The 15398-nt window shown below is 38.0% G+C and overlaps 1 protein-coding gene across 4 annotated transcripts in view; it reads left to right on the forward strand.

Annotated features, from left to right (window-relative positions):
* Positions 1 to 15398, forward strand: part of LOC124799319 (E3 SUMO-protein ligase PIAS3) — a 290452-nt gene that overhangs the window by 179387 nt on the left and 95667 nt on the right. For all 4 annotated transcript variants that reach the window (XM_047262906.1, XM_047262908.1, XM_047262907.1 and 1 more), the window contains 2 exons: positions 1601 to 1841; positions 6876 to 7110. In XM_047262906.1, coding sequence (XP_047118862.1) covers positions 1601 to 1841; positions 6876 to 7110 — 476 coding nt within the window. The remainder of the gene's footprint in view (positions 1 to 1600; positions 1842 to 6875; positions 7111 to 15398) is intronic.

The raw sequence follows: 15398 nt of genomic DNA on the forward strand, positions 1-15398 counted from the left end.
TTTCCTTGACCTTTAAGTGTGTCTTTTCCTGCCACCTCTTGGTGAGTAGGCTTTTTATCTATACAATTAGATTATTTTTTCAAAAATTGATTATCTTCATATACCTAATTTAGTTCTCAGAACTGTTCGTTACTCCCTGTGGAAGGAAAGAGGAATATGTCATGGAAGGTTAGAAAAGAATGGCAGGTCATTCAGACTCTAGACTCGGAGAGCACCACATGTTGCAAAGAGGTTTGGCTTGAGAGGGTTCCATGTGGCAAAATCATGAAAAATTGTTATTGCAATATACTCTGTTGCAATACATTAGTCAGTTTCTTTCTTATTATTTCCACCTCTAACTTTATTAACGAAGTACATTTCTTGTATGAACTTTTGCAAGTGTGCTTTGTGTGGATATTTGTGTGGAATTAAAATACTAAAGGCTCCTTATTTGATCAATATAATTTTCATGTACATTCTCATTTGGCTATTCTCGATCTTGTCTTCTCTGAGGAGTCTCATCAGTGTCCATGTGGTGTTGGAAACTCCATGATGTACTTGCTGTGATGTAAAAGTGTCTGCTGGTGAACTCAAACTGCCACATACCACCTAAAGAGTATCCCAAACAAGTAACAATACAATACCAACAAATATCTTCTCCAACATGTGTATCCTATGCAAAAATGCCAACCTATGCACTTCTGGAAGAATGTGGTTTAGTATAATATTAGTAATTGACAGAGTTCCTCATTGCATATGACAATGAGGGCACAGAAAACTTTGCATTCCTGACTTTAAGGCAAACACCCCAAATTTAAATATGCTAAAACTATGTACCCTCATAGCCTCCAGAGAAAGGTACTTTTCAGCAGTTCTGTCTTATAATTATCGCTAGTGAATTTTGATTTTGCTACTTCTGCCTTCATGGCTCTTGATGTGTTTACAGAGTGGCTGGCTCATCACCCTTTCTTCCCTAAGTGATCAGTCACAATATTTCTGCAAATCCATTGTATAAAACCTGTTCTTAAGATATTAGTAAGATTATGGTGAGTACAGGGCAAGTTTTATATATTGGAGGCCTTCTGTATGAAGATTTTAGTGAAAATAAGTTGGGGTGGAACAGTCAATAAAATTTCAGTCAAGTATTTAAGAAGTTGTCTCAGAACATTTTAGTAAGGGTGCTGTTTACAATGTTGTTTAGCTCCCTAGTCATAGTCCCACCCCATCAAAGACCCTGGTGTAGCTATATTGTGGCAATTTCTGAAGTTCTGAATAGTTGAAATAATTGCACAATAAGTGCATGTTCGCTACTTGGCCCATCTCTCTTAAATAAACTAACTTCATAACTGCTGAGCCACACAGCATGATTTATTAGACAAAATAACCTCTTCAGTTAGATCATACATGCTTAAAAAAAGATTTCACTTGGTATCTGACAAAAGTAACTCTTTTGTCTTACCATAATATTGTGATTGATAAAGATGAATTTGTGTTAAATGATAGACTTTTCTCTGGAAATGTAATTTGTTTATGAAGTCTGCAACTTGACAGGATTAATGTTGTGTAGTTTACTGAAGTTTATCCAGTCACCATTTGTTAATAATTGTTCTTTTTTTTCCAGAACCCAATACCAACAAATAAGCCTGGTGTTGAACCAAAGAGACCGCCAAAGCCTGTGAATATTACTCCTATGGTGAAACTAAGCCCCACAGTTCCAAATACGATAAACGTCACTTGGAATTCAGATTTTGGACGGGGTTATGTGATAGCTGTGTACTTAGTACGGAAACTGTCATCATCGGAACTGCTTCAGAGGCTAAAAGCCAGAGGGATGAGGCATTCTGATTTTACCAGAGGGCTCAGTGAGTTGCTAAATATTTTGCACCTGACAACATTTGTTAATGTGACTTAATGTTTCTAACATTTGTTTATTTTTATCCTAACCTAAGGTGTCATTTCATTACCTTTACTGATAGTTAAGAGCAGAGATGTTCAGAGTTAATAGTTCCGCAGGCTACATAAGGACTGCAAGGAAAAGAGAGTTAATGGTTCAACCATTACACCAACAACCTGATAACAGCTTTCGCATCCCGCAACTACCTGGTACAGAAGCAAATAACCAGAGCCACTTCCTCATCCCCTCAAACCCAGAACCTCCCACAGAAGAACCACAAAAGTGCCCCACTTGTGACAGGATACTTTCCGGGACTGGATCAGACTCTGAATGTGGCTCTCCAGCAGGGAGACGACTTCCTCAAATCCTGCCCTGAAATGAGATCCATCCTTCATGAAATCCTCCCCACTCCACCAAGAGTGTCTTTCCGCTGTCCACCTAACCTTCGTAACCTGTTAGTTCATCCCTATGAAATCCCCAAACCACCTCCCCTACCCTCTGGCTCCTACCCTTGTAACCGCCCCCGGTGTAAAACCTGTCCCATGCACCCTCCCACCACCACCTACTCCAGTCCTGTAACCCGGAAGGTGTATACGATCAAAGGCAGAGCCATGTGTGAATGCACCCACATGATTTACCAACTGACCTGCCTACACTGTGATGCATTCTATGTGGGAATGACCAGCAACAAACTGTCCATTCGCATGAATGGACACAGGCAGACAGTGTTTGTTGGTAATGAGGATCATCCTGTGGCTAAACATGCCTTGGTGCACGACCAGCACATCTTGGCACATGTTACACCGTCCAGGTTATCTGGATACTTCCCACTAACACCAACCTTTCAGAATTCTGGAGATGGGAACTTGCCCTTCAATATATCCTCTCTTCCCGTTATCCACGAGGCCTCAATCTCTGCTAATTTCAAGTTGCCGCCACTCATACCTCACCTGTCATTCAACAACATCTTTGCCTTTGCACTTCCGCCTCGACTGACATCTCTGCCCAAACTCTTTGCCTTTGAATATGTCTGCTTGTGTCTGTAAATGTGTGGATGGATATGTGTGTGTGTGCGCGAGTGTATACCCGTCCTTTTTTCCCCCTAAGGTGAGTCTTTCCGCTCCCGGGATTGGAATGACTCCTTACCCTCTCCCTTAAAACCCACATCCTTTCGTCTTTCCCTCCTTCCCTCTTTTGTGACGAAGCAACCGTTGGTTGCGAAAGCTTGAATTTTGTGTGTATGTTTGTTTGTGTTTGTTTGTGTGTCTATCGACCTGCCAGCACTTTCGTTTGGTAAGTCACATCATCTTTGTTTTTAAATATATTTTTCGCACGTGCAACGTTTCCATCTATTATATTTAATTTTATGTCACACAAAACATCAAGTTATTAGCTAAGAGGCAATAAAGAGTGCAAATTTTCTGAAGAGTTCCTGTTGTCCCCGTTACAAATAATCCCATCCAGTATTTATTGTGAGTTTTTAAAACATGGGCAGGTTGTCAAACTCGCCGACTGGAGACAGGAGAGGCACCACAGGACATTTTAATTTCCAATGTTCTGAATATAGTTTGATAGGACCCATTACAAAATGTTACACGTTTGAGTTCCACAGACCGAAATACAGTGATGTGTGATAGAAGAATGCTGTGTGAAGAGGCATGGCACTGCACTTTGGCACATTTAAGACCAAATAATATGTCTGTAATTTCCTCAAACACACATGTTTTATGTATCAGACTGTTCAGAAAGATGTGCACTTCAAAATGGACATTTTTGAAAAGTCGATTTTTTAAATTTTTGGCGTCCTACCTCAAACGCTCGAGGGAGGAGGGGCGCCACTCTCTAGTATGCCCCAGTTCGGAAATATCGTAGATCTGGGGCAGATCTACAGAGCAGCCTTAAGTTGTAACGGGGAGGTGGGTAGTCTCACGTGACTGGTGTTCACGTTTAGTAGTTTTTTTTCGTTTATTGCTCTCACGTCAAATGAAAACAAAACTGACTTCTGTGAGCGGGAGTTGTCAAATGAGTTAAAATACATTCACATAATTACGGAAGGCTAAAATATGTTATTAGTTTCAGACTTTATTTTATTTCCCGTTTCTGACAGTCAAGCATTAATCACATTGCAGAACAATGAAGTTATTTTTGTCGATTTGCTGAAGAAATTTGGCTTTTATTAACTTTTCCACTGAAACAGAGTGTTTAATTCCACGCTATTGGCTAGTTTCAACTGTTCGCTGCATTTCAGGTGCATGTTTTCATCTTATAGCACATATGGCATTGTGCCATAATAAAGAACCAAACACAAGATAATACAATACTGGTACTCCAAGAAAATTTGCATCCGAAACTGGACGTACGAATGTGCACTTTAAGCCGAATTATGCATTTCAGTATGGTTCACGAAATACCCGTGCTCTTGGAGTATCCTCTAATGTCTTGTTTCTTCTATGACATAATGTAAGATCTTTTAATGTTTTACACGTACGAACATACGTGCTTCCTATGTCATCGTAGCTGTGCAAGCGTGGTGACTCTTGTTATCTGGCGCTCTCTGGCAACTGCTGAAACGAACCTGTTTCTAACAGGTCCCAGGAAAATATTGCGAATGGTGGATTGAAATCGTTACTTTCACAGTAAATTTCCTTTTACGCAAGATGAACTATATGCGAGAATGTACTATGAATTTCTTAAATCGCAGAGCTTTTGACTCTCATTTAAAAATCAATTCTCTGAGGATGACCATTTAGAATAATTTTGAGCCCAGATGATCTGGCATTTATGTCGTTCTTAAAAATTTTATTGACACATTTGTGTGATGTATCTCAAAGTGTAAAATGCACAAAAAAGGGGCAACTTTATATGCGAAAGCTTTCCTTTTTTTGTAGGTACACTACGTATATTGATTTAAACCATTAACTGTTCCCATTTGTGTGTTTGCGTTACTTAACAGTGATGTTGCTGTTGGCTGACTTCATCACTTGTCCTATGTTCTCGAATATCCACTGTTGTCGGCTGGCAAGATCAAATGACATGAGCTCTGACTGGCTTACAAAAGCGCATTGCAAACTCAATTTCAATGCTTCGGAAAGTAACATGCGGTGATTGGTGGAATCCAAGTTTATACTTTCGAAATATGATAGTATTCAGTGTACACGCTGCTGCAAGTCAGACAACTTCCCAAAACGTGTTTTGTTCCCTGAGTTTCGTTTTCTAAAGTGCTGGGAAGGTCTACGCTGGTGTATAAAACCATAACCATGCAAAAGACATAAGTTCTACAGTTCCGAGGAGAGTATACTCTCACTTAACACGGAAAAAGTGTATTTTCATCCGGGAGGAAGTTTACTTTTAACCGGGAATAATCCGGGAATTTTTTTTCCTCGTCCACGTATACACCCAGTTTACATTTCCAACAATTCGTGGCAAAATGTTGCGAATGGTGGTTTGAGAAATGTTAATTTCAAAGTAAATTTCCTTTTGTGCATGACGAGTTAGGTTACATATGAGAATGTGGGATGAATTTCTTAAATCACAGAACATTAGACTATCATTCAATATTTAACACTTTGAGGACAAGCCACTTACAAAATTTTGGGCCTGGAAGACCAGCTATTTATACCAACATTTAAAATTTTACTGACCCGTTAGTGTTTGATATGTCTTAGGCAGTAACACACACTAAAAAAGACAAAGCTTTAAAGTTATTTTTTTTTCACATCTATCTTAGATCTTTCATAGATTACAAGTTATGCAATAACAATGGCAAAAAAATGTATAAATGTGAAGTGAGTTCTTGAGCCATTGTACATGTAATTGACTTTTCTATGGAAAATTCGAAATGCCACAAAATGTTCTGTGCACAACAGTGAAATTTATAATCGTGCTTGTCGGAAATATTCAGCGGCTGCAATGTAAGCTGTCTCTAAGGATCCTGCCTAACCACATCCCCAGGAGAAAACAGCAAAAAATTTTTGACAACCAATATTATATTTGAAAGCTTTGCTTTTCTTGTAGCTATGCTTTTTATATGTTAATTCAAACGATTTGTGTGTTCACGCTACTTAACAGTGATGTTGCTGTTGGTCAACTACGTCATGTGTCCTGCGTCCTGAATATCTGCTGCCACTGGCTGGTAAAATCACGTGACATCAGCTATAATTGGCTGACAAAAGTGCATTGTAATCTCAGTTTCAGTGCTTCCAGGAGCTACCACACTGTATTGGTTGGAATTCGTGTTTATACTTTTGAATATGAAAATATGCAATTTACTCGTTGCTGTGTATCAAAGATCTCTCCAAAATGCATTGTTTTTTTGCTGATTTCGTTTCCTACAATGCTGGTAAATTCTATGCCGGTGTATAAAACCTTTACCATTCAAGGGATTTATAGGTCTTAGAGCTCCAAGGGAATATATAGGGTCACTTAACATGGAAAATGTGTACTTCCACTAAGGTTGGTATGTATTTTCAACTGATAAAAAGTGTATTTTTAACTGGAAAATCCAGGATTGTTTTCTTTGTCCACATACACATCCTGAACAAATATAATTACAAAAATATAGTTTTACAGAAACATTGACATAGTTTCATTTGAAACATGATAATCACAGATTTCACAATTGCTTTGATATTTGGCTCAATTTTTGCCAATTTACAAGAAAGAGCAGTGAGAGGGGGCCCGACCATCAGATTAAGGGGGGGCCATCCCTGGGTTACAGAAAAAAAGTGTGCCACAGTGCACTATTGTGTGCTTATACTCTTCGTTTACAAATTAAAATTAAGTTGGGCTATTTTACATTGTGGTAGTGCTTTTCAGGGTCTTCATTGCACAGTAAGGATTTGTATTATATTATCTTTATTTGTGCCTTACAGTAGTGGTATTAGTAGTTCTACCATGTCTTGTATTATTAGTTAGCCCTGTTTTCATTTGTAAATTTACTGGTAGGATGTGCTACAATCTTTATTTTGTTTTTAATGCATATAATTATTCTGGTTCATTTCAGTTAAAGAAAAACTGAGTGAGGATGCAGATTGTGAAATAGCAACTACATCACTGAGAGTTTCTTTAGTTTGCCCATTGGGGAAAATGCGAATGACGACCCCTTGTAGAGCATCAACGTGTTTCCACTTACAATGTTTTGATGCTTCTCTGTATCTTCAGATGAATGAAAGAAAACCTACATGGATGTGCCCAGTTTGTGACAAACCAGCTCTCTATGATACACTTGTAATTGATGGGTATGTATAATAAGTGTCTAACGAGTTTAGATATATTTTAACAGTTTGTTTTATGAACATTGCCCACTATACACCAATTTTCAAGAAAGATATCAAGATAACACTGCATATTTCTTTGTACTATATCAAATCTGATATTTTTATGAGTGTGTTGATGTAAATTATGTATCTGTATTACCCAGCAAGATGAATTGGTAAAGCAGTAATAGCAGGAACTAACTTGACCCCTTATAAGCTACAGTCACACCCTGAGTAAAGTAGTGCTCGTTGCAATGACACAGTGCAGGCATACAAGGCGAACACAGAAAATGTATTTGTGGGGTGATGCAACGGCTTGTGATTAAATAAGTTGATAGAGAAAAAGAGAAGGAATTTAGCATCTTGCAGAGATAGTGACAGAACAGGCAGTCAGAATGTTAGTTGAGCAGGAGGACAGTGCACAAATTGCGGAAGGAGGAACACAAAACCAAGAGCAGATTGGAGTTAAAGTTTCTCCACAAAAGAAGGAGAAGTAAGGTGCTCACAATAAGTATTCCAGTAACAATATGGATAAATGTATTATCCGGCAGCAATTTCTACGTTATTACGAATGATATAAAGAAATACCAACTTTGCGAAAACTAGACTGCTTTTGTTGCATAGAACTGAACTTCAAGTCTAGCAAAGTAACTCTCAGAGAAGTTGTTCTGTCTATGGGATTTAGTTTTTAAAACTAAAGGTGCCAAAATAAATGTATTATGTGCTTACAAGATAGAAGCATCAGAATCAAAGCAAACAGCGATTTTCTTACATAATACTTGGTGTCATATACGTTACACTGTAAACAAATGTGACAGTGTCTGAGGAATATTGTCGAATGAGAGTCTCGGTCAGCGTTTAATTGTTGAGCAAGCAGGCAGTGACATGGATTAATCATTAAGTGTTCATTTCTCATATATGACTCAAAAGCAAAATATCAGACTACCATTCAGAAATGGACCATTGAGTCTTTTCTTTATTTATTTGAGGAGAATCATATTTTATCAAGATGAAACTAGATATACAAATAATGAAATATTTTCTAAACTAACAAAACAAAATTAATTGGTAGTAACAATATTATCCATCATAGCAGATTAACTTGTAAATTATTGTAGCCATTTTCTCTTTATGGCAAACACACTCGTCCACAATCTTTTGCTGGTGACAAATCGTTCAGTAGCTCACAAGGGGCAGGGGTGGGAACAACTTTTTGAAAGATGGTATAATGGGGGGGGGGGGGGGGGCAAATAAGAGTTGACACAATGATTAGAATATTGCAGCAAAGGGTCAGAAATAAAATAAGTGCAAGTAATTGGTGGAAAAAAAGAAAAAAGTCATCTTGATAAAAATGTAGAAGTAAAAATTTCCAACCACCAGAATGTCATATAGATTCTTTCTGTTAATTACTCACAATTTCTTTACCCATTTGGTATAATTCCAGCCTTTAAGTGTCCAAAATGTTTCATCACAATAATTATGAGCCAGTAATCATTTCACAACCAGTTTCCATAATGTGCATGATCCAGTGGTAATAATAAAACAATCTCCCATGGATATAATTTCCAAACATCCCTTCTTGAACAATGTTCTCTCTTTATTAAAGAAGAAAAAAAAACTCACTTCAGAGTTGACTCAAGAAAAGCACATTTAAATAATCCATTCTTGTTAGGCAACTGATAATTGGGAATCTATATTTGATTAGGTTAGCAAAATATACATGCCTAACCTGTAAATGTGACAGCAAACATCACATTTGGATTTTGAAATGAGCTTTTAGTCTTCCATACATTGTGTAGAGGAGTGTAAATGTGGTGATGGGCGGGTGGCGTGTGATACCAGCCAACTTGTAAGAATACTGGAGGTGTTCAGCATGTCCTTCCCCCTCCTTGTTTCTCAATTGTAAACACAATAGTGCTGTGACCCTGGTGAGATTACCACTTCGCTTCACCCAGTAATAACTATGAAATTTTTACAACACAAAGACAAACAGTTATAATATTTTTGCACTATTAGCAGTTATATTAACTCTCAGAGCAGATATTTTATAGAATTTGTGATTGATGTTTGTATATTGTGTTAAAATGATGTGATTTTTATATCCTGTTAACGTAGCCTTGGTCAGTCCTTAGCGTTGCTGATATGAGATGTTATCCACTTTGGATTCATTTTGGAGAAATAGTCACTCTTTCGCAGATTCTGTGAAATTTCACATCTATCAAGGCAAATAACAATTTAATCTCCATTTCTTATAGACCTATTATTTAAGTACATAAACTGTGATGCACGTACAGAACAAGGTTTAAATAATAAAACAATGTCATTTGGTATTTTCTGAAACCTAACTAATGCATTTGACTGTGCGAATCACAATATTCTCCCAGATAAACTGAATAGGGGCAGCAGCCTTTTCTGTAGTTGTAGGAGCAACAGTCTATTTGATCGACTGGTCTAGCCTTGTCACATCAACCCAAACTGCCTTATTGTGCTGGTACTGTGACCAGCTGAGAGCAAGGGCAAATTACACCTATAATTTTTTCCAAGGGCATGCAGCTCTCCTCTATGGTTAATTGATGATGACATCCTCTCGGGTAAAATATTCTGGAAGTAAAATAGTCCCCTATTCAGGTCTCTGGGTGGGGACTATTCAGGAGGAAGTTGTCATCAGGAGAAACAAGACTGACGTTCTATGGATCGAAGCATGAAATGTTATCTCTCTTCATTGGGCAGGTAGGACAGATAATTTAAAAAGGGAAATGGATAGGTTGAAGTTGGATGTAGTAGAAGTTAGCAGGAACAGGACTTCTGGTCAGGTGAATACAGGGTTATAAATACAAAATCGAGTAGGGGTAATGCAGGAGTAGGTTTAATAATGAATAAGAAAATAGGAATACGGATAAGATACTACAAACACCATCTTCAGTGCATTATCATAGCCAAGATAGACACAAAGCCCATGGCTACCACAGTAGTAAAAAGAGATGAGACCTAGCTAAGTTGAAAGAGTCAGTGGTTGTTGAGGACTTCAGAAGGAACGTTAGGCAATGGTTGACTAGAACAGAGAAAAGAAATACAGTAGAAGATGAATGGGTAGCTTTGAGAGATGAAATAGTGAAGCCAACAGAGGATCAAATAGCTAAAAGACAAGGCCTAGTAGAAATCCTTTGATAATGTTGGAGATATTGAATTTTATCGATGAAAGGAGAAAATACAAAAATGAAGCAGGCAAAAGGGAATGCAAAGTCTCAAAAATGAGATTGACAGGAAATACAAAACGCCTAAGGATAAATGGCTAGAGGACAGATTTAAGGATTTAGAAGGCTGTTTCACTGGGGGACAGGAAGATACCACATGCAGGAAAATTAAGAGGCTTTTGGAGAAGAGATAAACAGCTGTATGAATATCAAGAGCTGCGACAGAAAACTGGTCCTAAGCGAAGAACGAAAAGCTGAAAAGTTGAAAGAGTGTATAGGGGTATGTACAAGGGAGATGAAGACAATATTATAAAAATGCAAGAGGATGTAAATGAAGATGAGATAGAAGATACGGTGGTGCAAGAATTATTTGACAGAGCACTGAAAGACCTTTGGGATAGTCAGTCATGACACTCTCTTCCATCTTGTCTGTAAGATGTATAATACTTCAGTAAGAATGTTATAATTCCAATTTCAAAGAAAGCAGTTGCTGACTGGTGTGAAAATTACCAAACTATCCGGTTGTAAGTCATGGTTCAAAATATTAACACAAATTATCTACAGAAGAATGGAAAAACTTGTATAAGCCAACCTCGGGGAAGATCAGTTTGGATTCCGGAGAAATGTAGGTACACATGAGACAGTGCTGGTCCTACGACTTATCTTAGAAGGTAGGTTAAGGAAAGACAACCTACATTTATAGCACTGTGGACTTAGAGAAAGCTTTTGACAATGTTGACTGGAATACTCTTTTTGAAATTCTGATGGTTGTTGTTGTTGTGGTCTTCAGTCCTGAGACTGGTTTGATGCAGCTCTCCATGCTACTCTATCCTGTGCAAGCTTTTTCATCTCCCAGTACCTACTGCAACCTACATCCTTCTGAATCTGCTTAGTGTATTCATCTCTTGGTCTCCCTCTACGATTTTTACCCTCCAAGCTGCCCTCCAATACTAAATTGGTGATCCCTTGATGCCTCAGAACATGTCCTACCAACCGATCCCTTCTTCTGGCCAAGTTGTGCCACAAACTTCTCTCCTCCCCAATCCTCCGAATGGGGGACTATTTTACCCAAGAGGACGCCATCATCATGTAATCATACAGTAAAGCTGCATGCCCTCGGGAAAAATTACGGCTGTAGTTTCCCCTTGCTTTCAGCCGTTCGCAGTACCAGCACAGCAAGGCCGTTTTGGTTATTGTTACAAGGCCAGATCAGTCAATCATCCAGACTGTTGCCCTTGCAACTACTGAAAAGGCTGCTGCTCCTCTTCAGGAACCACACGTTTGTCTGGCCTCTCAACAGATACCCCTCCGTTGTGGTTGCACCTACGGTACGGCTATCTGTATCGCTGAGGCACGCAAGCCTCCCCACCAACGGCAAGGTCCATGGTTCATGGGGGTTCTGATGGTAGCAGGGGTAAAATACAGAGAGCGAAAGACTATTCACAACTTGTGCTGAAACCTGACAGCAATTAACAGGAGTCGAGGGGCATGAAAGGGAAGCAGTGGCTGGGCAGGAAGTGAGGCATGGTTGTAACTGTCCCCAATGTTATTTAAGGGGACCACACCGTGGTTAAGGTAAAAAAGAAAAAAAAAAATTTTTGATTTTCGGTTTTCATCATATTTCAATAGATTAAGGTTTTGCTCAAATTGATGAGACTTTAAACTGAAGAAAGCCCATTTTGAAACCCTTAAAACAACTTAGTTCAGCCTCATTTGCACCTAGAATCATTGCAAATCATGGGAAGAGACAAATCAATAAGCTGACATATTTTGCATATTTTCGTTCTTTCTTAAAGTTTTAATTGCTCAGAAACTTGTACAATAATATGTGGTGCACAACCGTTATGATCTTGTAGACATCTTAAATTTATTCATGTTATATGAATGTTATTTGAGGCCTGTGACTGTATTGTAAGATTTTTTATGAAACACCTGTTACTAATGTTTTATTAGTGTGGCGTGTTTCAGCGACATGGTGCTATCATCAGGTGCATTTACATTTCTGTTTACATTGTAATTAAGGTGAAGTTATTTTCTTTTGCTGTGTGTGCCAGTGAGGCTGCGTGCCGAAACAGACGTCTGTTTTGGAAAATAAATGTGTTGTAGTGTGTACATTGACAGGCATGATTAGCTTATTTTTTTAGTGAATTTATGTACACTTTTGTTGGTAATTTCATTGTCTAACACACAGAGCACAAGTACATCACAACTTAAAACTTTCAGAATCATTTGTTTACATCAATCCAAAAAATCTTTAAATCTAAGCTTAACTAGTTTCTGCTGTTAAAGCAGTATTATGGAGTGAAGATGAAACATTTATATGTAGATGTATTTCTGTTACGTCATATATTAGGTGAGTAATTGGTAAACACAATTTTTCCCCATGAAATGGTCATTCAACATTGGAGAATTTTTCAAAGAAGTTAGTAAGATTATGTTCGAGTTTATCGTTTACCAACATGTCTCCATAAACTGTGCAAAGAATGAATATTTCCAGTTCTTCATATAAGTCCATATGGTGTCCCTCGTTCATTTTACGTAAAATATGATGATCGTGACCGATATCGTGGAATGGGTGTCCTGGGTGCACACATGTATGTGGTTTTTTTTTTTTTTTTTTTTTTTTTTTTTTTTTTTTTTTTTTTTTTTTTTTTTTTTTTAATGTGGGTAGCTGTTGCTGATTTATTATAGTTGTTTGTATGGCACGCATGTATGTGTTCATTATATCTTCTTTGGATGTGTCACCCGGTGTGACCTACATAGATACAACAAACGTATAAATGCCTACCACATAAACAACTATAATAAATCTGCAATATCCACCCACATAAAAAACGTGATCTGGATAGAAGTATTTTCATCTTCACTGCATAATACTGTTTTGACAGTAAAATGAGTTTATCTTAGCTTTCAAGGCTCTTTGGAGTGACTGTAAACATATGATTCTGAAAGTGTTAAATTGTGAAGTACTTGTGCTCTGTGTGCCAGGCAGTGAAATTACCAACTGAAAGAAATGTAAGTAAATGCACTAGCAAAATGAACTATCATGCCTATCACTTAATGCACACAATAACATTTATTTTTTTGAATAGGCATATTTTTGACACACAATCTCGCTGGCACTCACAGCGAATGAAACTAACCTCTCTTCATTTTAATTACAATGTAAAAGTAACTGCAAATGCACCCGATGTTGGCAGCAACATGACGTGCTAATGGAATTGTAGTAACAAATGACTCTTGCAATATATATTATTTCATAAAAATTGTAGACATTTGTTTAAATTTTTGGGTGTTCTGACTACTGTGTCACAGCATATTTATTCCCTCATGAAGTTCGTTGTAAATAATGCACTGCAGTTTAAAAGAAACGGTGATGTATGTAACTGTAATACTAGAAGGAAAAATTAGGTTCATTACTCCACATTAAGATTTCTTTAGGACAAAAAGGTGCAGGATGTTACAACAAAAATTTTTGATAACTTTTTTAGTTTCTCCTTCCACAACTCCTCCTGTTCTGGAGAAGGATTTATATTTCTGTAATGTGTGAAAGGCGGTGGGTAGCAATTACTAACTCACATCTGCAGATATTTAAAAGAAAGAAAAGAAAAAATAAGACCTTTATCACTGTTCAACATGTAGCCATATTTAAAAATTAAGTTGTGACGTGTATGTAAAATGACTTCTTCCACATGATTACAATTTATCAAGCAAATAATGCATGTAACATGAAATTAACTAACTGACATAAATCGAAACCGAACTGTGTGGAAATTTTGGAAATTTGTGGTAAGTTTATATGGGACCAAACTGCTGAGGTCATTGGTCCCTAGTTTTACACACTACTTAATCTAACTTACACTAGGAACAACACACACACATGCTCAAGGTAGGACTCGAACCTCTGACAGGGGAAGCTGGTGGCCTAACTGTCTGGGACACACTCTGAACCAAATTACTGAACCCATTCTACAGCATGACCCAAGGGACCTAATTAGCCATCTCACCAAAAGGGGCACTATATTTGGATCCTCCCCTCCAGCATTATTTTCCCAAAACTCCATTTATGTGATGTTGTCTGCAAACATATTCTCACATCCCAACACCCTCTCTGACGTAACCTCTGTTAGTATATGATCCCTCCTCTTTGTTGTCGCCATTATTATATATAATTTTTTATCTTTACTTTTATCTCTGCCCTATCACCTCTGGGCTGAAGTTGGCACAGTGTTTACCAATGTACTATCCCTGACTCCAACTACATGATACCTGTGGATGATTTTTAAGGCAGTTTTTCATCTGCCTCAGTTACATTATGTCGCTGATTGCTGCGCAAACACTCTCTCTACGTACGCATACACAATAATTACTCTACCATGAAAACATTTGGGGTTACACTCTCTGGTATGAGACATTTCCGGGTAGGTCCACTGGGGGCCAAACTGCACAATAACCCTGGGTTCAGTGTGGGGCAGCAGTGTGGTGAGTGGACTGCTGTGGCCTATTGTGGGGTTGTGAACTACAGAGGGCTATGGCGGGGACTAAGCCTCTCCGCCGTTTCTAGGTCCACAGTTCAATACATAATATACACAGTAAAAAGCACTCCATCATAACTACCAACCATTCCCCATTCATATCTTTCCACTAGTGGCAAGCAATAAAGCAAACACCAATACAGGACATCTAACATCCCCCCTCCTCATTATCAATAGCCAGAGTGGCCAAAACATTAAAAATTTTACACACTGACAATGCGGTCAACTGGGAGTGGCGTGGTGATATGTTCTTCCTCTTCTCACCCATTCCATTATAAACTTGCTTTCTGTAAGTCTATGTTCACCATATTTGTGAACTGTCATTATCTCCAGCTTCCATAGGGAAATAAATGTCTACTTTGAGGTACATTGCCCTTCATATTGCCTATAACACAGTGGTAGTTGACAAGATTTAACTTACTCTAAAAGATTAAAAAAGAATTACATTTAACAGGTAATAATGTTGGGCTTCTGCATGATCAGTTGGTCAGTAAAAATCAGACTTCTTACAATGTCTTGATAAAAAACAAAATCTGTCTAC

The sequence above is a fragment of the Schistocerca piceifrons genome, chromosome 5 (assembly GCF_021461385.2).
Source record: "Schistocerca piceifrons isolate TAMUIC-IGC-003096 chromosome 5, iqSchPice1.1, whole genome shotgun sequence".
NCBI classification, from domain to species: Eukaryota; Metazoa; Arthropoda; class Insecta; order Orthoptera; family Acrididae; genus Schistocerca; species Schistocerca piceifrons.